This window comes from Dasypus novemcinctus, chromosome 16 (genome assembly GCF_030445035.2).
Source record: "Dasypus novemcinctus isolate mDasNov1 chromosome 16, mDasNov1.1.hap2, whole genome shotgun sequence".
Lineage (NCBI taxonomy): Eukaryota > Metazoa > Chordata > Mammalia > Cingulata > Dasypodidae > Dasypus > Dasypus novemcinctus.
The window spans coordinates 24,196,548-24,220,389 of NC_080688.1; the positions used below are offsets into that span (position 1 = coordinate 24,196,548).

At 39.1% G+C, this 23,842-nt stretch overlaps 1 protein-coding gene across 1 annotated transcript in view; it reads left to right on the forward strand.

Moving 5' to 3' along the window:
• The window catches only part of PIEZO2 (piezo type mechanosensitive ion channel component 2), a 504,324-nt gene that overhangs the window by 251,344 nt on the left and 229,138 nt on the right, over positions 1-23,842 (forward strand). The window contains exon 4 of the mRNA XM_071208436.1: positions 17,331-17,373. Within this exon, the coding sequence (XP_071064537.1) occupies positions 17,331-17,373 (43 nt within the window). The remainder of the gene's footprint in view (positions 1-17,330; positions 17,374-23,842) is intronic.

Here is a 23,842-nt window from a genome sequence, read left to right on the forward strand (position 1 = left end):
GGGAAGAGCTGGGGGGTTTTGTCGTTGTTGCTGCTGCTGTAGTTGTTTATTCAGGGAGAGAATAACAGCGTCTGTTCTAAAGGTTGGCAGAAAATGGAGCCAAGACGGTGTCCAGTGGCATTCTTTTTCCCAGTCCATCAAAAATGAGAAGTGTTACCTCATTCACCATGGTCCCAGACATGTGAAACTTTTTTTTTAAAAGATTTATTTATTTATTTATTTCTCTCCCCCTCCACCCCGCCCCGGTTGTCTATTCTCTGTGTCTATTTGCTGCATCGTCTTCTTTGTCTGTTTCTGTTGTTGTCAGCAGCACTGGGAATCTGTGTTTCTTTTGGTTGCGTCATCTTGTTGTGTCAGCTCTCCGTGTGTGCGGGGCTATTCCTGAGCAGGCTGCACTTTCTTTCGCGCTGGGCGGTTCTCCTTACGGGGCACACTCCTTGCGCGTGGGGCTCCCCTATGCGGGGGACACCCCTGCGTGGCAGGGCACTCCTTGTACCCATTAGCACTGTGCATGGGCCAGCTGCACACGGGTCAAGGAGGCCCGGGGTTTGAACCCTGGACCCCCCATGTGGTAGACGGATGCCCTATCCACTGGGCCAAGTCCGCTTCCCGAGACATGTGAAACTTAAGAAATGCAAAATTATCGCTGTAAGTCAACAATGAGGAAGGCCTATTTCTTCTTTTGTTCAATCATTCTGGTCTTACTTGGAGATACAGGAAAGGGTGTTGGAATCTGTTCCAAAAGATATAGCAGCTTCTTTGAGTCTGTCAAGAACCCATACCATTCTGAATCACGTCAGTAATGACAGCGTGATTTGGGATGTCCCCGTTCATTGAGCACCAAGATGTCTCTGAATTATCTGTGAATGTTTGCAATCGGCTGACACTTGCTGGTTCACACTTTTCCCCTCCATTTCCATTGATTGAGTCCTGGATTTCAGAAGGGCAGACAGTTGAGGTTGAGATGGTCCAGCTCAGTGCATAAACTAGAAAACTTTCTGGGACTCTAATTTATCTTGCAGCTGTGGTTACTGTCGTGAGTGTTTACACAAAGACTGATGCATGGACACCTTTTCAACAGCAGCTGGGAGACTGCAGTCAGCCAAAACCTCAGCAAATTACCATAAATCTTTTTGAGTCAGCACGGAGACAAACTAAGAATCATTTTTTTTTTCCTTCCCATTAATGCATCCAAATTAAACCATTAAATGTGGATGGAGGTGAAGTGGTATAAAACTTTTGCAAAGATAGGAAAGGGGAGTGTTTAGCTTAGAGACATTATGACTAGACCTGTCTCACTGTGCCCTTCCCCCCAAATGGCTACAGAGGCTCTTTCCAGAAGTTCCTTTGCTTTGAACTGCAGAGAACTGCAGACAGGGAAGGGCCATGTGGGCCTGTAAAATGGGGGAGAAATGGATGCTCTAAGAAAGGTGGCCACAAATCTCTCTAGGTAACTAATAAATAAGGGGAAAGTTCTGCTATTATAATGCTGGATCCAGAAAAATCTCCTGATTGAAACAGGAATCTGTGGAAGAGGATATCATCGCCAGCAATGGGTTAGCTAAATCATTTGTTCCATATTTATCACATTTATTCATTTACAATGAACCTTTATAATTTACATATATATATATACACACACACACTACTGTCATGCCAGGCACAGTTTCAGAACAGGGAATAAAGATTATAAATAAATCTGTCACTCTCTCCCCTTGAAAGGGAAGGAAGTGAGGAACGCATGGTGAAGCAGAGAAATGACAGTATAGCAAATCAAGTTTGTGTGTTATTACAGCATATTTGCACGTGGTTACAGTGAGTGTCCACACAGCCTCTCCCTCCTTGGAAAGGCTGTGCCTTTTGAGGCTGCTGTCTATTTGACACGCTTCCTTGTGTCAGAGTTGATGCATCTTTTGATTGGAAGACTTGTGGCTTTCAAGCATAGACCCTCTTCTCCTTTGGGTTAGACAGAAGCCACTGGTATCTGTTTCAAAGCCATAGGCTTTAGAAGACTTTTGCTTCTCTCCTTCCGGTCTTTGCAGGCACCTCCGCTTATTGCTTCCATGTAAAATCATGTATGAACGGCTGCTTTGTGAAGGGTGTGTCACCACACATGGGCATGGTACTGTTATTAAGCAAGTGTGTGCCTCGGACATCTGGAAGCTTCCCTAGACTAAATACACTAACCCAGTCTAAGTTCTCCGGGATTTGGTCTCCTGCCCTCTTCATAAACATTTTAGTCCCGTAAAAATACAGTTTTAATATCTCCGATTAAACCTAAAGTCCATCGCCTTTGAAATAAAATAAAGGGGGCCTGCTATAGTTATCAGCCCCAGAAAAGCTATGAGATGTAGCCAGAGTTAGTCTGGTTTGATTTGAGCTGGGCTTCTAGAAAACCACAGAGAGAGAGGAAAACACTGGAGTTTGTCCAAGAAAGCTTTACCTTTCAGTTTAGGTACACTTAAGTCTTCCAAGTTTGAACACACACACACACATAATTTTAAAAGCCTGATATTTGCTGTGTTCTTTTAATGTCTATCAGTTGCTTTTCAACTGGTTCAAATTTAAAACTCAGAGATTCTGCCCTGTGCCAAGATATTAGTCAGACATTCTTTGGTGTGAATGTAATGTTAGCAATATTTATCAGTAAAAAGCATAATTGTAAAGGAGAATTTTGGCCATCGCAAGGGCCATGTCAGGCGGGCTCCCCGCCAGTGGCCAGCCTGCAGTGGGATATCCTTCCCATCCTCTAGCCTGCCCAGCCTCCTGTGGGGTCACCAGTGGGACTGGACAGTTACCCTCATGGGTCTCCCCGACATGTGGCTGAGTCTAACTAATTTCAAGTTTCCACGTTTAAATCAGAGTCTTCCTTGGATGCTCTGTGGGTCAAGAACTGGAACTCATGGGGGTCTCCCTGAAAAAGAAAATCCAATAAAGAGAAATTGTGACTTCTGAGAGCTGCAAGGCTTCTCCTACCTTCACAGATGGACCCTGGGGCAGCACAGTGGAGGCAGAGGAGAAAAGCCAGGGCACATGTGCCTTGACTCCTGCTACTGGGTGTGGCCCTGGAATGCCACAGAACGTCTCTTCTTAATTCCTCCTGCGTCTCGTGGAAAACAGCAAGGAGTAAAGCAGTTTTAATCTTCCTTCTGTAAAAACAGATTGGACAAGTTCAGTGGCGCAACGTTCATGTCTGGCTGTTGGACCACATAGCTCCGTGGTCATTTACAGTAAAACCTCAGTAGGAACGAGTCCTAGTTCTATAGAGCATTGAGTAGAATTATCTTTTCTGGTTAATGGACAGGAGCTTTCTGCACCCTGGCTGTTGAAAAATCTTGGTGTGATGCCATCATCTTCCTGCTCCAACAGGAAACATCTCAGGGACTTCACAATGGGTGTTAATCTTTGCAAAAAAAGTCATAGCAACCCATAAAGGGTGAGAGTATTTGCTGAATGTGCAGAAAATCACCTGGACATAATATTTTCATTAAATCTAGCTGTTGGTTTATTTTACTTTCATTTATTCCTCTTTCTTCAAAGTAGCATAAACTGGAGACTTCTACTGCAGATTCGTTTTAATCCACTTTTCTCTGTAGTTGATTTATTGGGCCCAAATTTTCTTAGTCTCCTCCTTTAAGTTCATATGTCTGCCCAGCTGAGCTGAGCTCTTCCAGTTGTTAAGGCATCCGCTGAAAGGCTGTCCATCCAGGGGTGCCCTGGCAAACATTTAGCAGCCAGGTGTGCAAGGGAACCAGCCCTTATTTGTAGCATTGACCCATTTCCATGGTCCATAAACTCCAATCTTGGATGCCTCCAAGCCACTAGCATGAGGCCACTGAATGTGGAGTTGGGAGAGGCTGAGCAGCTGCCAGCCATCTGCAGCTCAACAGTGTACCCAGGCAACAGCCAAAAAATGTCCCAGGGCTAAAACCCAGAGGGCATGGATGGCCTGCTGCTTCTGACTTGAGGGTGAAGGGTCTGTACCTTCCTGGCTTTCAGTGCTCTACCCTGGGATGCAAACTGAGCCAGTGAGGGAAGCCTGGGAGGCATTTCCTAGCATCTGGTTGTGTGTGTGAAATGAAGACATCAATTTTCTCTAAGTAATGGTGTTCTTTGGAGAGGGTGAAGGACATCATCCAGGCAAACCTCAGGTTGCAGTTTATCAGCTGCCTTGAATTTGGCTAAAAAAACCAACAACGAAAAAGAAACTTAAAAATATAGAAGTTCCACTCTTGGGATAAATCTTTGCATTTTGACTATCTTCCTAAGCCCCTTTCCTCATTATTTTCTCCGTAGCGTAATATGGTTATTTTTTGCCTCTACCCCACTAAACTGTAATATACGTGAGAGCAGGATATTCAGGTATTTGTTTACTGCTATATTTCCATTGCCTGGGGCTCAATAAGTAGTTCTTGAATAAATAGAGTAAATGTCTTACTTTTACCTGTTTTCATGGATGTTTTTAAGTAATAAGAATCCATTTGACTTCCAGGAAATTAATCCAAAGATAATACCTAGCATTTATAGTAAAGCTAATTAAGGTAATTACAGAATCAATCATTCAGAAATTTATTGTATTCCCAGAAATAAGGCGATCTTGAAGTCAAAATTTTCAAATATCTGACAGATACTAGATGAGGTTTTTCTATATATACTTAATATTTTATTATATCTCAGATTATATATATTGCCCATAATATTAAAAATGAAGCATTGGAAACCACCTTGACCTCTTAGATGATAAATAAGTATTGTAGGCTTTCCTCTGAGTTTTTTATTTGATCCATGTTCAAGGAAAACAAAAATTTTTATTGGAAGTTTAAACTGAATATATTCCATGAGTTCTTCTTTTTCATAAAATCTCCAGCCCTCAAAGTGCCCACCAGTGTTTGCATTTAATTTTTACGAGTGAGTATTGCAGGTTGGCACACGCTCTGGCAAGTGTGGAGTTTGCAGTTAGTATAAAGAAAACTGTGTCTTCAAACTGTACGAAGGAGCTGTAATATCTTACAACAGAGGAACATCAAATTGAAAGTCCTCGTTCTAACCATGTTAAGAATTCTCCACTGTGAGAAGGGGATTTTTTTAAATCTGGGGGTTGATGCTTTTTTCCTACGTTCATACTGAGTTGGTTTTGAAGACAGAGCAGACTGCCAAATGCTGTTTCTTAATGGACCGTAATCAGTTTGGGACATGTTTTTCTGCAACACTGGAGAATTTTACTTTTAAAAAATTATTATTTTTTTTTATCCTTTGTTTAAGAGACCATCTTCATTAGCTCTGTACCACCTTCCTTGATCCAGTTAGAGATGCTGCTTTGTGGTTAACTGTGTTAAAGAGTTAACACTGCCATGTGTTTGGTAACAAAAGATTATTGAAGTTACAAGAAAAGAAAAGAATTCTCCATCGGAATGCCTGTCAGTCTTCTATAAAAACTGACAAATTAAAACAAAATGAAATGACTACATTCTTCCTTCTCTCAAAAGAATATAGTCACAACTCTTGAATTATAAAATAAATATAATGGCAATGAAGGAACTTAATCTAATTTTCAAAAACTGAATCACGGTTTTATTTCTTGAATTAATGTGAAAGAATTTTTAAAATTCAGGACCACTGGAATATGCCAACTTTTGTTTTCTGGTTTGTATGTGTGTACGTTTTCTTGTGTTGAATTCTTAGCTGTTTTTTTGTTTTTTGTTTTTTTAATAAAGAAACTGAAAAGCTAGCTCTACTAATGGAATCTAAAATACATTGTTTTGCTCTGAAGATTGCAAGATTGTCCTGGCTTATTGTGGTTCATAGATTTACCAAGAGTGCTAGTTAAGTGCCAGTGAACTCTTTTTATCTATTATGAATTTCTGGGAGTGATGATGGCCATGGTGCCTCCCATTACCTTATGTCAGACACTCAAGCATTCTCATCAGTGTTGCCAACATCTGTTTAACACTCCTGGTATTTTCTCGTGATGTCCGCTTACTTAAAATGGTTTGGAATGACAAAATTAACAAGCAATACATTCGAATTAAGAAAAAAAGAATATAGTGCCCGTTATCACGTCAGCCCTCGCTGTGTGTCCTTGGGGTCCGTCCTGAGGGCCTTCAGTTGTAGGACTCTACTTCCGGGTCTGCAGAAACAGCAGGTCTCCTGATCCATGTTCCCACATGTGTCTCTAAGGGAGGATGTCACAAATGCCAGCTTGATATTCTTATATGCTTGTGAGCTCTTTATGAAGGACTTGAGCTTAAAGAATGAAAAGTTTTCTGTGGTTTGACCTTGATTTGCATGCTCCTCAGCATAGTTTTTGAAGAGTTTGGCAAACATGTACTTAAAGGAAAATTATACGATACAGCACGGAATGACTGAAACAAATCAGCAAACAAAAAGATGTGCCAAATTAAAAAGCAAAGAGATGCTAAAGCTTATTTCTATACATTTGCATGCACGCCTTTGCTGAATTGTGTGTGTGTGTACATGTGCATGTGGACAAGGAATGGAAGAGAAATCAGGCTGTGGTAATGGTGTACAATTAACACCCTTAGGCCCCAGAGTTTTAGAGTTTGCCTCACTGTTCATTTAAAACCTAGGTTGAGAACCTTTTATTTGTAGAAGCTCCATTTATCTAATACCTACTTTGGGCCAGATACTGCACAAGATGCTTTGAATACATGTTCTTGGTGTATTCGTGTGAAGAAGGTATTGCTATCCTCATTTTAGAGATGCTTTGACTAACTCAAAGACATAAAGTAATGTCCCAAATGAAATCTGAGCCATGGGAAATAGTGGAGTGGGGATTCAAAGCCAAATTTATTTCTCTGCAAGACTGGAATCAGTACTGTCTGTTGTGCTGAAATATTAGCCTCTGGTTTGGGTTTTGAGAGAAAGAGGACACCTGAAATCAAAGGAAACCAGCATCAGTAGGACAATTCCTCAAAGCACAAGCAATAGCAAGAGAGCTTAAGAAAGTATAAATGCTGCCTGTCATTGTTGCTGAATGAAATTTAAAAATTTGCATTTGAAGCCTGGAAATTCATTTGACACATGAATTAAATACTTGCTTACAAAGATGTGACTATAATGACTATATTGCCAGGTTTTTGATAACTTCAGCAAGGAGATTCTCTAACTTAGCCTCTTGCTAAAACTCAGGCCATTCGTCCAGTGGTTGGACCATGGTCCCCTTGGACATGAATTGTCAGAACATTCTCCAACCTGCTGCCCCCAAGCCAAGCACCATGGCAGGGTGATTGCAGCCTGTAAATTTTAAAAATTAACATTTAAAGTGATCTGCCACTTTGTGAAAGTATTTTCCCATCGATTCATAGGTGTTTATGTAGAATTTTTATCTTAGGTGTGAACTTCAGGAGATGAACAAGGAGGATGGAATCTAATGCAAGCATCTTAGTGTTTCAAGTAAGTTAGGGAACTGGTAAATTAGAGAAGAGTTTCATTTTAACATCTGTAGTCTTGAGTTTAAGCCATTTCTGAGCAGAGTATATATTGCTTAGGAGACTGCAGGAAACTCACATTCATCTGGCATCCAAACAACTGAAACTACAGTTACTGTAAATCTCTGCTGTAGTCAACATTTAGGAGAAACAGACCGAGAACAAATAAGCAAATGGATATCAGAGGTTTATTTTTTAAAATAGCTTTCAGAGCACACCATGGGGCTAATTCAGAGGCAGCCCAGCACTGCAAATTCATACAATGAAGATTTGTTCTTCATAATGGAGAACACAGCAAAATCCTTAAGCCTCTTCTAAGTTGCCTAAAACAGATATATTTGTTTTATATAAATTTGGTGTGCCATATATTACAATGCCTTGAACAAAATGAACCTCTATATGACTAGTATAACAACAATAGATCCAGTTAGTTATATAATCAACTGAGATGTCTAAGTACCCGTTTCTTGCATTCCTTTCTCTCAAAGGGTATCTCCCTGCCCTCTTTAGGGTGACGAGTTCTGCATGAACTTCTTCACTTCCCTCCCCACCCCCTACCGTGGCCACTCTTTTTCATCTATTGCCTCTGGACCCAGGGTCCTCGCCTTGCTCCGGAAAGATTTTTCCACCCATGCCCAGTCTTCTCCTCCCTTAACTGATCTCTTGAAATGCCCTTTCTTTCTCTGTCTTCAACCTCTGTTTACCCCCTGCTTCCTTCCTTTTTTTTTTTCTTTTTTTCTTTTAAAGATGAGGTTTAATCTTTTATATTCAGGTTTGTCCCAAGCTGAAGTTAAGGGAAACAGACCCCATTAGGAACCCATGTACCATGATTATCCAAAAGTATCATAATTATGAGAATTTTTGCTACCTTGTATTATGACTGCTCTGAAGGTAAAAAAAAAAAAAAAGTAGGATGTGCATACCTTTATTTATTGCCTATGGTGTTTCTTCCACTGTGATAGACCTTGCAGGCACCTCACCCTCAAGAGGCAATGTCCTCCTTTGGCCCTGTCTCGTCTTCTAGTCCTCATCTCCAACCTCATTATCTTATCCTTCTCCATCCAACATGGCCGTGCTTCGTAAAAGAACAGCCTACCCTCGCTTCCTGGCCTTCCCTTTAGTTTTCTGTTCACTCCTCTTTCATTGACTTTTATATAATATCATGTTACCATCTCCCCTCTAATGACGATGGTGTCTGAGTCACCTCCCATCCAAGCCAGCCTCTTTACTGCCTCAGGTACTGGTGAGTCCTTCTCTCTTCAAACCCTCCCCCTTTACATTCTTAGATCTTCTATTTTTCCTAACTGGATACTCTTTCTTGACCTGCTCTTAAAATATTGTCTGTTTCCTCAGCTTCTATTCTTGACCATCTCATGTCTCTAATACCCTAGGTGAAGCAGCAGGAAATAAAAGGAATATAAGATTGGAGGTTAGGGACATCTGGATTTGAATGACAGTTGTGACACCTTACCAACTATAACTTAGCTGACTCACACAAAGGCTCGAAATCTCAGTTATCTCATCATTCTTCATTAGAAACTTAATTTGAATGTCACATAGTGGGCCACCATATTTCAATAATTTATTTAAACATTTCCTAATTGTTTCATATTTAGGCTGATTCCAGTGCTCAGGCTATCCAGCGTCAGGATTTTCAGTCCCTAACTATTCCTATACATTTTTATTGATAAGCACCGTGTCTCGCAAAAGATGATATCAGGCCCGGAGAGCTGACTCCCTCCCCTATAGTCCATCATCTACAGACACACACACACACATGCACACGCACACATGCACACACATTTTCTCATTATTTCCAAGAGTTGGACTGGATTGGAAGAAAGATTGAAGGCAGGGGAAAGTAGGATGATGTGATGATGATGATTGGAACAAAAATCTGGCTGCCTCAAAATGGGGTGTCTATGCAGAGAAGGCATAGTTGTCCAGTTTCTGCTCAGTATGTACCCTGTGTCTCTGAGCTGCAGGAATACAGTGAGGAAAAAAATGAAAAGTACTTGCATTATCTTTAAGGCTGACTATTTTGCTTGGTTTCCATTGGAGACTTATGCATAGAAGACTACAATTTGTGTCTCCCATTTCAGTTAAATTGATCTCCTCGAGAACATTCCTCTAGAATGCTTGAAAATTGACTTATTCTCAGTGTGTGTGTGTTTCCTTTTTTTTTGCAGTGTGTCCTTAGCTATTCTAGGGGAAAGTCGCTCAGTGCAGAATCACAGATTGCCAACCAGATCCAATTTTAAACCACAAATTTTATAATCGAGGATCAGCATTAAAAATCCATTATCTAATGAGGGAATTAACCACTTAAGATTCAAATTTCATGTTAGAGTAATTTGAAAATGTTTTTTTAAAAAAGATAATTCTTTCAGATGTTCATGGCATCATTCATTCACAGATGAGAGAGTTGAAATATGCATATTTGTGAATAGACTTGTCCTAATCTTACAAAAAGTGAACTATGGCAAAAGGGATTCTTCAGCCTGAATAGTCAACTTAGAATTATAGCTAAGAACATATATCATTCTCATTCAAGAGCTACTAAAGTTGAGATTTGTGTCCATTTTAAATGATACATGATGATCAAAGAAACAAATGCAATAGTTCTTCCCACCTATTGGGGCACACATAAATTGAAAAGCTTAAGACCTAAATGATATAAATTGGCTAGTAATGTAAACATGAAGCATTCTTATTCAGCAAAGTGAAATAATTAAGTATTGAAGTTTGAATCTAAAGGACAAAAGTATTTGCTGAGTATATGCCATATTTGGGGACTAGAAACCTTAATATATAGTGTTTCTACATATCAATAGGATGAAAAACAAACATCTAATTTTTAAAATGGACAATGAGAATGAACAGGTAATCCATGATTAGAAATTACATAAACATTTTCCTGAGTTTCAACATTTTCATGAAACTATAGGTCAAATATAAAATGTTTTCTAAAAGGTAAAAATGAATTCATAAAACCCAAGTTAATCAAGCAAATGTAAATTTACATAACCTTTTGGGATACAATCTTGATAATATTAATCAAAATTCTACATATGCTGTAACTTCACTTGGTAATTCTACTGATGGGAATTTATCCTAATGCAATAATTGAACAAATGCTCAAAGATATATGTACAAGATGTTCACTACATGGCTACATATAATAGCAAAACTGAGAGAGTGGATGTTTATGCAAAAATATATGATTGCCTTTTTATCTTTTGTAATGATATGTTATTTTACAAATAAGGAAATGCAAAAAGTCATTCATTTTTTAAAAAATGGACAATTAAATCTATGTTGTTTATATTCTACCAGATTGTTAATGACCCTGGTGAATTCTGACCCTTATTTTTTTTGAAGGGATCACCCTTAGATGAGATGGAAAATTAAAGCATATCCTGGAAAGAAGTGAAAAAGGATAAGTGGAATATAAACTAAAGCCTATAACTTGACTGTTATTACAAATGTAAAAGGGCAACATCTGGATATCCGCACTGAGGGGGAATGGACATTACAAAACAAGAGTATTAGGTTAGAAGTAAGAAGGACGCTTTAAAAAATAATAATAGGCCATTTAATATGAAAATGGTTCATTAAGGTATGGAAAAGAACCCAGTGATGACAGATTTCACCTGGGAATTAAGACTCGGAAAATTTTACAGATCACACGATTTCACCAAATGTTGAAATTGCTCATTGGATGGGGAAATCCGCATTACTTGGGTGCATGCAAATCCATCTCTGGGGTTAATTATATTTCAACTAAAATTCAACAAAAAAGTATCTTCATATTTGCAAAATAAAATGTCACTACTAGTTGATTGAGAAGAAATGTCTATTTTTCTATTAGAATTTCCATTATGTTCAATGTTCAATGCGTGGTTAAAATCTTGACTTCTTTGATTGTGTAAAAAGATCTTTTAAAGAGTTAAAAATCATGTAAATGATATTTCTGGAGAAAAGGTACCAGTTATATAGTTTTCCTGATATTGAGTGTTTCATCACCAAGTTCTGGCCAGGCTGTGTGTTCAGTGCCTGTCAACCTCAACCACAAGTGAGAATATTTCTATTTTTATGGGAATATGCTGGCAAACACCCACCATTTCCATGAATGCTTAGTCCTTTTCTGCCAATTATTTTGAAAATGCAGAGGTGTAGGTCCAAGTTCGAGTGGCTCTCAACTGCCAAGATATTCTTGGTGAAAAACCATTCAATTTAATGAAAGTCTACAGTCATTTGACCTTCACCAAAATCATGCTACTTTTTTTTTTTGGAATTAGAAATTGGGCAAATGATTGATTAAAATAATGATTGATAAAAGAAATCAATGAAGAAACAGGATACTAGATTGAATAAGCAATTTACAAGGTAAATCACAACATAAAGGATTCTACCTTTCACATGACAGCATTTATCAAAAAATAAAATCACAAACTGAAAGGGTCCTATATGCAACCTCTTAATACTATTTTAATGAAAGAAAAGACCCAAGAGTTCCTTGCCTAAGGAAATACAGATGGCTAGAAGTAGGGCTGTACTTAAAACTCAAATGCTTAGTTTCAAGTAACAAGCAAAGCTCTGCACTTTTAACCACTACTACAGAAAAATTAGCAGAAATAAAAATTAATCAGGGAAACGGACTTTGGCCCAGTGGTTAGGGCGTCCGTCTACCATATGGGAGGTCCGCGGTTCAAACCCCGGGCCTCCTTGACCCGTGTGGAGCTGGCCATGCGCAGTGCTGATGCGCGCAAGGAGTGCCATGCCACGCAAGGGTGTCCCCCGCGTGGGGGAGCCCCACGCGCAAGGAGTGCGCCCGTGAGGAAAGCTGCCCAGCGTGAAAAGAAAGTGCAGCCTGCCCAGGAATGGCGCCGCCCACACTTCCCATGCCGCTGACGACAACAGAAGCGGACAAAGAAACAAGACGCAGCAAATAGACACCAAGAACAGACAACCAGGGGGGGGGGGGGGAAATTAATAAATAAATAAATCTTAAAAAAAAAAAATTTAATCATGCCTGGGGAGCAGATATAGCTCAGTGGTTGAGTGCCTGCCTCCCAGATATGAGGTCCTAGGTTCAATCCCCAGTATGTCCTAAAAAAGAAGTTATTCACCCTTTGTTCCACCATCTACAGACTACATATTGGTATATGACCTTTGTGTATGTATATTTTTAAAGATTAAATTACAGTTGTGCATACTGATGGTTACACAGAATTAACATAGGAAAATTCATAGGTCCAAAAAAAGGGATTTGGCAACAGGCAACTTCTGCTCTTGGCATTCGCATGCTCAAAAGTTAGTAATCAGGCACCTAAAACCTTGTAGAATGAACAGAATATTTTTCAATTTCCATAGTGTAGCCAGATCAGGTTGGGAGACATATGATAAGAAGGAGAGAAAGGGAAGGACAGGAAAGAAGAAAAGAAAGACAAGACTCCAGCGCCTATGTATTCCAAAACAATGAGTCAAGAGGCTAAGAACAAGGTTGCCTCTTGAGCCCTTAATTTCTCTAGTCCTGTTGTCTAACCTGAAAAGAAAACATGACACATTGACCACCTAGAGCATTGGGGGGATTAAATTAGCCAAGATAGATGAAGTTAGCATCTGGTAAGTGATTAAGGAGAGGAAGCGTTAGTGATTGCTATTGTTAATATCGGAATAAATGTTCACTTTCTTGATTTAAAATATGCTTAAAAATGGCTAGCATTGATTAAAACTGCTCTCATTCCCATCAAAATTTGGATGCTGAAGGCATTGTTAAAATCGTATTTTTCTTTGTTCATATTTAGTACTCTTTGAGACACAGGTGCCCTTCCCTCAAATGGACAGGCTCTCTGGGGCTGGGGGGTTCAGGGAAGCCAGCATGGCCTTTGTCAGAGCTGAACTCCCATCACCCTGGTTCTCTGACAGGTGAGGAGAGAGATCATCTTACCACTTAGTCAAGCAAACAAGCAAGCAAGGAAAAGATTAACAGAATAAATGGACATGGAGCCTAGGGAATACCTTCTTTTTGGCTTGATCTAGTTGGTGTGGAGCCCATCCTTGATCTACTGTCCTTTGTTGCTGGGGAGACAAAGAACCAAAGATCTTCCTGCATCTCCTTCACCCTACCAGAAGCAACAGTTGCCCTGGGGTGGCACCCAAAGAAGGGAAGTCGCTGTTATCAAAAGGAGAAGGGATTACGGCAGAATATATAATGTCCAGCATCTGTCCTTGCAATATCATTTAAGACAACTCCAAGTCCAAAAATGCTCCCACATCACATCTCTTCTTCCCTCTCCCTGCCCTCAGCAACTCCTGTGGCCACTGTCTCCACATCAATGGTACAATTTCTTCCCATTGCTAGAGTCACAATAGTTCTATAGTAGAATACCAGTAAGTCCACTCTAATCCATATTTCACTCCTCCATCCTGTGGACCCTGGGATAATGATGTCCACTCCACCCACTGAGTGGACTGGGGAAGAGTATACACTACAGTGCAAACTATAATCCATGCAGTGCAGCAGTACTCCAAAATGTATTCACCAAATGCAATGAATGCGCCCCAATGATGAAAGAGGTTGTTGATGTGAGAGGAGTGAGGTGGGGTGGGGTGTGGGGTATATGGGAACCTCTTATATTTTTTAATGTAACATTTTTTGTGATCTATCTGTCTTTTAAGAAAAGACAATAAAAATGTAAAAATAAAGAAGGGAAAGTGGCGCTGGCAGGGATGACAGGTAAATAGGGTGAAGGAGGGTAGTAGAGAGAATGGGAATGGATAGATGGAGCTACAGGTAAATGAGGAATTGCTGATTACTTTGTTCAGGGAGAAGAAGCCATTCACTTTGTACTCAGTGTTAGCACTGGTGGATTTCAAAAGGTATCTTGCCACCCTGGAAGAGTGGATATTGAAACTTGCTCTGCATACTGAATGGCAATTAGTCACAGGTTTGATTCCAGCCTCTAGACTCTACAATCCTCCTTGTTAGACTTCAGTTCTGATCACCAGAGATAGTGCAATTGTTGAAAGCAAAGAATCACAATTCATTGTTTCTAAACTGCTTCTTCTAAGGACAGAAAAGAACATTCTTCTCAATTGTATCCATTTCTCTATGGTATATATTTTCCTTGGTGGTGGTGGCAGCACTACTCTTTGCTCTTTGCCTGAAGCCTGTTACATGTTTGTGTCTTCTCTGCATTATAGCTCTCATTTAAGAAGTGTTGAATCAAGGAAGTCTGCCAGCCACTTTTGTTTTCTCTACTTTTCTCTCTCCGTGTTGGATTGCTTTGGCAAAGGAGCATATTATTACCTTACCATGTAAAACATGGTTAATGGCTTTAAAAGAATTCCCCAGCAACTGAATAATGGGCTGTCAAAAGCATTTTTGGTGCCAAAGGATCTGAATACGTCTGTTCCATTTATTGTGTGTTCCTTGTTTCATCATGACTAAGTGCTCACAAAAGGTATAAAAACTCAGCCCTCTAGGGTATATGGCATTTGAGGGCATAAACTGTACTTTAATATATTCAGTCTCATACTCAGCATGCTCAATGGTTCTTTTAGTATTCACAGCAAACAGTGAGGAATGCCTGCGGTGTGTAAGATGCTGAAATCATTAATGCATTTGCTGTCCAGTGGATATAACGAAGTCGTGTTCTATTGTGCTTGGTTGAGCCGCTTAGTAGTGTTTATTCTAAGGAGTGCTGGAAATCTCACACCAAGAACTTGAATCAGAGTTTGCAATTTTCAGAAATAAGAAGATAGTGCCTATTTCTTCATTAAAGTCCCCATTTTGAAAAGCTCGATAGTGAAGTATGGCAAAACCATTTATTTTGGCTTGAGAATAAATTGAGTCTATGGAAAATAAAAGGATTTTCTTATAAAAAATAATTTAGGAATATACTGAGAAGATTGGGGAAACTGGTGGAAATGTAGAATAATGTAAAAGGTGCTTTCTCACTGAAAGAAAGGGAAGTGGAGAAAAGTAGCTAAACCCCCTTGGGGCCCATCCCTCTCCCTCATCCCCTCTTCCCATCCCTTAGTTGAAAATGCTGGCCTTTCTCACCTGGTCTGTGCTCAGACCATCTGGTTCTCACTTCAGCAGGCAGGGGGCTCTTGGCCTCTTCCACTTGTTGCTTTGAGCCAGGTGATTGTCAATTGTCCTTGAATCCAATGGCATTCAGCCTGGGGAGGTTCAATTTTTTTTTCTCATTTTTTCTGTTCTTTTCTTTCTCTCACTTTGTGTCATTGCTTCTCAGTCTTTTGGCTAAGATCAAGTGTAGTATCTATTTATCTTTTCCCTCCCTTCTCCCCCCTTCCTTCATCTTAGAATGTCAGTGTCTTACGTGCTAGGATTTCAGGGGCAGGATGTTTGCCTTCAAAGAATTCCTGATACAGGGTTTCTTAACTATTTTGTGTGTGACTCACAAGACAGATGATATTCATAGGGGACCCACTCTCGCGGGCCCAAGGCCATGAGGAATTCCTGGGCTGGTTAGTTAAAATTCCCAGTCTTTCTCTCCTACTCAGCAAAGCAAAATGGAATTTAATGGATGCGTGTGACTTCATCCACAGATAGATAGATACCATTCATACTCCAAATTCGGTACTTTCGTTATTTATAAAATCGCTGCAAATGCTCCATTTTAACCACCACAGTCCCCTGGGTACAGGTCAGCCCTCGCAGCTGGCCAGGGAGATTGCCCAGGTCTCCGGCGTCCCTCTAGCCTCCTGACTTCCCAGGAGTCTACTTCATGTGTGGGAGACACTGCAGTCCACCTGAGGATAAAGCATTTGGGGCAGAGTTCTCAAGAAAGAAACATAGGCATATCCCCGTTTATTATGATTTTAGAAAAGGAGCAGGGTACTATCCTCTGGAGACCCAACACTGAATCCACCCCTTCCTGTTTGTAAAATTACATTTTACAGAAAGACAGCAATTAGCCACTTGATTGTTAAGCTACTGATACGCAACACAACATATGAATTTAGAGCTGAGTGGATACTTCCTTGTGAGAGTTACTGAAATCTAAATATTTTTGCCACTAACAGTATCAGGAAAATGTAAAACCCTGGGTTAGTAGCACAAACCCTTTTGTGAATGCAGAATTTATTATTAACATGCTATGGGATAAAAGTTACTTGGCTTTATATCAAGTCCTCAGAAAATTATTACAGTTCAATAATGGTAGGGAAGACTTATTCGTGTCTATGGTGGAAAAATTGTAGAAAATCTGTTTTTATACCAAGCTATTCTTCTTGTATGACTTTCTATAATAGACTCTTCAAATCATGTCGCTTGAAATATAGCATTTTTGCATTCAGGAGACTTCTAATGTAAATTGCTTTTGGCTTACAAAAATATTTTTAAAAAGGGAAATGTTAATCCTTTGCTTCAGCATTGGTAAGATAAAGGCGTTGCATAGTGCTGAAACTTCAGAGTGTCTTCTAGCTTTCAAAAGATTACATGAAATTAAAAATTGAATTTTAGAATGTACAATTTACAAATTTACAATGGTCTATTTCTTTTTTTTTTTCTTTTTTTTCTTTTTTTTTTTTTTGAGAGGAGTGTTTTAATAGTATTGTTCTGAGCCAGACACACATTTGAATTTTTGGAGAATTTCTTTAGTTGCCTACTGGCTTATCAGAGGAGAGTGTCTTATTGTAGAGTGTATGCTCATACATCCTTAAGTAGAATACTCCCAAAAAAGGCCATTTAGGGGCCAGAATTGGGGACTGATGAATATCAGGGAAAACCAAGAAATCTACCTAAATGTAACCCCAAATATCTAGGCAGGTAGCTTTGTCCTAAATATCTGGAACTAAATCATCCAAATACTTGACATGCACTAATTTTGTTTCTTTCTTCTCCTGCAGGTTCAACATGGGAAAAGACGTTTCGGCAGATTGGCTTTGAAAGGTAAGCGGTGTTTAGCATGTCTCCACTGTTAGCTACTAATGTCTGATTGTCTGATTTTATTCAAAGTAATTAATGGAGATTTATGAATCAGTAGTCTTACCACCACCATTTCAGTAACTGTGGGACCTTGAGCAAACCATTTTGATCCTCTGAACTTCACTGCCTGTCAAATAGAGCTCTAATTATACCATGCACACAGTAGAAATGAAGATTATATGGGGTCGTTTATATGAAAATGTTATATAAACTATAAGGCAGTATAAAAGGTAAGTTGTTTAATTAGAGAATGACAGGAAATAGCTAGGGCTGCTTATAACTAGAGTTAACCATCCATATCTTCGCTTGCCTCTGATGTCTTAGTAGTTCTATGGTTTTAGCATGGAAAAATTTATATTTATATGGATATGGTCACAATTATTAAAATCCTTATATCTTATTAGCCATAAATGAAAGCTGAGATCATGTCACTGTTAGCTAAAAGCATTTCTATACCAACATCTCCCCAAAAGGAAACAAATCAACTGAAGCATTATAACATTAGAAGATGGGGGGAGGGTCAAAAAAGCCACTAACCCACTTTTCCTTGGAATTTAATGGAAAGCATCCGGCAGATGTCTCCCAGCAGCCCTTGGGGATGTATACTGAACTTCCAATATAGATACACTTATTGAAAGACAGAAAAGGAATTTTCAACATTTTTTTTTTGAACTTTAAAAGTAAATTTTGACTAGTTTTCATCATCTTGAAAATGTGTTTTTATGTATATCGACCAACCTGACAGAGTACTTAGAATGTACAGAAGAAACAAAATCCTTTAAAAAGCATTATATCCCCAATAGCAATAGTTTGTCACCAGGCCCAGTGTGATAGCACTTCCTTTATCTTTTTGAATTGACTTTAACTTTTATTTATTTCTCTGCATATTTACATCAACAAAATCACTTTTAGACCTCACAGTAGCTCTTATAGTTAGTTCTTAAGGATACTGGCTGGCTTGGGATGGTCAGATTCCACTTGTCAATTTACAACAAACAATGAAAATCATGCACAGCTTCATTTCAATGTGAAATATTTTCCGCAAGCATCATTCCCTCTCTTTCTTCTCATTTTCCTTCTTGTCTTCTTTCCTTCCTTCCTTCCTTCCAGACTTGCCTGTCTTCCTTCCCTCCATCCTTCCTTCCTTTCTTGGGCTCCTCCTTCCTTCCTTCTTTGTCTTAAGCAACGAAACTCATTTTTTCACGTTTCTGCAAGCCAGAGGTCTGAAAATAACATGCCAGCAGGGGCGTGCCCACTCTGAAGTCTCTAGGAGAGGCCGCCTTCTGGTTCCTTCCAGCTTCTGGAGGTTGTTGACCATTCTCGGGGTTCCTTGCCTTGTTGTAGCAAAACTCCAGTCTCTGCGTCTGTCTTCCCATGGGCTCCACCCCTGTATGATTCTCCTTTTGTATTACAAAAAAAAATGCTCAGCATACACAGAAGTGGAGGGAAGAGCAAAATGGTCATCCTATATCCATAGCCCAGCTCCAATAACATTTTGCCGGACTTGCTTCATCTATTTTTTTCTGTAATATTTTAAAGAAAATCTCATATGCCATGTCATTTCACCTCTACATAGGTAGGGGTGCATGTCCTAAAAAAAGGAGGACACTTTCTTCCATAACCGTAATACCCTTATCATGCCTAATACAGTTAGTAAGTTCTTCGCATCATCTAATACCCAATCGACATTTCAGTTTCCTGATTGCCTTATAAATGTCATTTGACTGACACTGGTTTGAGTCAGCCTGCTACCTAAGCCCCCGCATTCCATTTTGTTGTTACATTTCCCTAGCCTCCTTATTTAGATCAGTTTTCCCCACTCCCTTTCCTGCTCCATTTGGGTTTTCTTCATACCACTGGCTCCTAAGGAAACCAGGTCAGTTATCCCGTGGGATTTCTCACATTCTGTGTGTGTAAGTGCATGCTTCTTTGAAGTGTTGTTTAACTTGTTCTTTTGTCCCTCTGTTTCATGTAAGCTTAAGTTAGTTTTAAAACCTTGATGTGTCTTTTTCACAAGACCCCTTTCATATTTGATGTGGGGCTGTGTTATTCCACAGCGCATTACGCCAGGAGGTATGCTTTTAGGCAGGCTGAAATTTTTCCCTGAGTTCCTACTGGCATACCAGCCTCCCGGGGGATGGCTCCATGCATGGGTGATCATCATCTGAATCAGGTATTTCATAAGAGGTTGCAAAATCATGATTTCAAAAATTCTCTCCTTTCTACCACATCTATCAACAGCAATGTTTCTTCAAAATGAGCTTTCCTTTTGTGTTGGGGGTTCTTTGTTTATCCTTAATACAATTTATAGCAAAAAGGTAAAAAAAAATTGCATAATTCTTTTCTTGGATTAATAATTTTCAATTTCAGGAGTTGGTGTCTTAGATACTCACAATGGCACTCCATGACTGCTTTGTATAGTGTTCTCTTGCTTTAAGTATATTGCAAACTCAGTTTTTCATGTATTCAGTTTGTAGTTGTTCCTTTTGGTGCTCAAACTGAGAACAACGTCGTGTTGACCTCCTGTTCTTTTGACAAAGCTCTGTTGGTCTCTTAGAGTTTCCATGTTTCTAGCACAACTAGATGCATGGGCTCCTCCAGTTTTCCAGTCCTGGGGAATGGTATTTTAAACCATAATCCAGAGAATGGGGATGCTAATCATTTCCAGGGTGTCATTGCTTCTGGGCCTTTTCAATGGATGGAGCTAGGAAACACATTTTTTAAGGAAAATAAATCCTGAGTTATAAAGTAATTTAAATATAGTCTTTCAGAGTTTTTACATAATTTCTCTGATATTAATTAGTATTTTTTTTGCTAAAAATTTTGGTTGTTACCAACATTAAATTTATTTGTTTCATCTTAACATATATATATACATATTTGAGAATAATAATACTAATATTAGCAAGTATCAAAAAGACTACTAGATGAAGTTTTAAAAATCTGCAGGTCTGTCTTCATTTTATACTCCTTTAAGGATGTATAATCAAAAGACTGAAAACTAAAGTAGTTAGAAGTATTTTTTTCTCTTGTTGTCATATCTCAAATTTTATATATAGTTGGGTTCATTTTGTTCCAGAATCTTTTTAATTTCAAAATATTTTTCCCTTGGATTTAATTTGAATTTTGAATGTATAAACATTTCCATGCTTCCAAGTCCAAATTATGTATCAAAGTTTTAAAAACTCTTGCTATCATTCTTTTCTCTTGTGCTCTGTTTCCTCCCTTCTTCTCACAGCAATCATTTTTACAAGTTTTTGGTTTAAGCTTCCAGTGTTTTACTTTTGAAAATATAAGCTTAAAGATAGGTTTTGTATCCTTGCTCTATTCTTGCATGAAGACTGGCATATGATATATGCTATTCTGCACTTTCTTTTTTGTCCTGAAGATATCCTGGAGATCATTCCACATCAGGGCATATATATCTTCTTCTTTCCATTAACCTGTGGATGGTCTCCTTTATGTGAGTGAGCTAACACAAAAAGTGAGGTTGTCACATCACACTTACACAAATTGGTATCAAGCTTTACTAAAAATTTCATAGACACAAGTGATCAAGGCTCATGAATGATATAGTGAGAGATCCAGGATAACCCACGTGGTGCCCAGATCCTTCTTTTCCCCATCAGAGCCATGCTTTCTGGCTCAGGGTGAAAAGTGGGGTTTGTAATGAGGTTTGCAGGTCACCTCTCATAGCAGGGAACATTTGAGCTGTGCAGCATCCCCAGTTTCATACCCAAGAAATTTGAATAGCTCATGTGACTTTCTCCAGGGAGTGTCATGCCTCATCAATCTATGGATTGAAGATTTGTTTATGATAACAATCCTAAACTGGGATTGTCTTGCTTGATGCATTCCTTAGAGGGGAATCGGTATGGAGCAAAATCATTCATCTGTTGCCCAGAGATTTAGTTAATACATTTACAAGAGTAAACCAGGTCACCTACTTTCTTCCCCCACTGCTCAATCTCCCTTTAGTAATCAGAGGAAGAATGGATCACAGATCAGCTGCTTTGCCTCCTTCCTTTCCACTTGGTACAGTATAATCCATTCAACCTATGGCAGACATTTAGTCTGTTTCTAGTCTTTTGATGATACAGTAATAGTGTAATGAATTAATTTGTACATACTTTTATTATTTGTTCAGATATCTTAGGATAGAATACCAATCACAATCAAAAGGTGAATTTATATGGAATTTTGCTTAATATTACCAAATATCCCTCCATAGACTTCTAACAATTTTCACTTCCACCAGCAATGCATGAGAGTAACTGTTTCCCCAAAGCTTCACCAGTAGAGCATCAATCAAATGAGATTTTTGTCAATTCAATTGGTGAGAAACATTATCTTTGTGTACTTTTTTTTTAGATTTTAAAACTTTTTATTTGAATATTGAAAACATTGTGCATTCCAATAATTAAAATCATTTGAACAACCAAAAAAAATGGCACTCTGATTAAACTACATTTTACAGCCTGTAGGACACCTTGGACCAAATTTTGCTTTTACTCCAGATTTTACCATCATCCTTCACCAACATGCAAGTTCTTTTCCTTCCCTGCCAACCAGACAGGCACATGGGAGAGGGCAGCGCAGCCTTCCTAATTAGTACTTCTCGATTCTTTGACGTGAAAAGGGGCAGCACAGACATCTAAACTTGATCCAACCTCTTTGCATCTTACAAAGTTAACAGCTAAAAGAAGTAAAGGAAGAAGGCAATGCTTGTGGCATGTACAGTGCATATTGGCAGCACACGCCTCATTACGATTCTCCTGCTTGCTGCCCCGTTCGATCGTTTCTTTGGAAGGCAGTGGATTTTTCTCTTGCATTTCTGCCATCTTCAGTTTTGACTTACTGAATTTCTCAATCTCAGCCATATCGGGTTTGTCAGACATGGTTGTAGAGGAAGCCGAGTGAGGCGCGAGCAAGGCGAGTCGGGTCCACACGGAGTCTTGGTGTACTTTTCATTTGCATTTATCTTGGGTCATTTTTCCATTGAATGAAAAATTGGCTGAGAACTTTCACTCTCTCCTAAGTGAGGCACTTTGAACAAGAACTTCTTCTAAGTTAGTTTGGATTTCATTGGTCAATAGGACTAGGCAAGTGAGCCTGCATTTTCCTCCTAGCCTATAGGACCTTCGCCTTTTGCTTATTTGACTGAAAATTTAATGAAAACAGTGACCATGTGCCAAGCACTGTGTTAAATCATTTCTAGTCCTTACAGCAACACCACAGACCAGGTCTTGGCAAACTTGCACCATAAGGGATCAGATAGTAACCGACGGTAGGCTTGGCAGGCCCTGTGGTTTCTGAAGTGACCACCCACCTCTGCTGTTGTAGCAGAAAGCAGCCGTCATTGGCCCTACTCCAAAAAAACTTCATTTACAAAAATAGGCAGCTGGTAGGATTTGGCCTACTGGCCATCATTTGTCAATCCTCCTAAGCTATCCCACAGGTAAATAAGCTCAAAGAAATTAGAGAGTCTACCCATAAAACCAAAACCACTCAAATTTCCTTGTATTTGGCTCCAGGTTTGCTAGGTTACATAGATTGAACTTCTTACCTCTTACTACATTTAATTTGTGAATCATACTTTTATTTCCTTTTATGCTATTTTAGCTTTCCTATCCTTGTATCTCTGTGGGCATCTTCTTAAGTCACAAACTTGGTTGACTATTCTTACAATATGATTATTTTGAATAAGGCCAGGTGGTATAAATTCCTTAATACAGTGCCTCCCTAAAATTGCTATGCTTCCAAATAGGTGTGCAAATAAAAAAGTTATTAAGGAATATGTCAAGCTTCATTTTTGAACCTAGTTCCTCTCTAGGCTTTCCAGAATTTATCCTGGTCCATTGAGAGAATTTGGAGATCATTCTGATTTTCAGATGTTGTTTTAAAATGCCATCCCATGCTTTCCTATGTCACCCCACATTTTCTCATTTAAGGGCAGGCTGCATTTTATATAAGTCTGAGTGTCTAAAAATATAGAATGGCTATTGATCCCTTGGGATCACTGTGTATTTAAAGTTGCAAAAATTAGTTTTGTCAAGTTAAACTGTTCATTATGGCTTTGCTTGCTTTTCTTCCTCAAGCTTAACCTGCTTTTTCTCTTAAAGGAAATTCCAATTATATCTTAAATGAAGTTATCTGGTTCTCTTGAGTAATTGTAAGAGTTATTGATCCTTTCACTGCTGTGTCCTTCTTTGAAGTTTGCCTGTCACGTTATTTGCCAGCAGATTTTATTTTTAAGTGGCTACATCTAAGGGTAAAGAAATGACTAAGTCAGCTAATGGTTCAAAGCTTTCTTCAAGAGTAAGGAAACAAAGATGTCTTTTGCTGTGCATTTTGTACATGAGGGGTGGCGCTGATGGGGCTCAGCCTGCACATGCCCTCCTTGAAGTAAGACAGAGCAGAATGGTGGTACGAG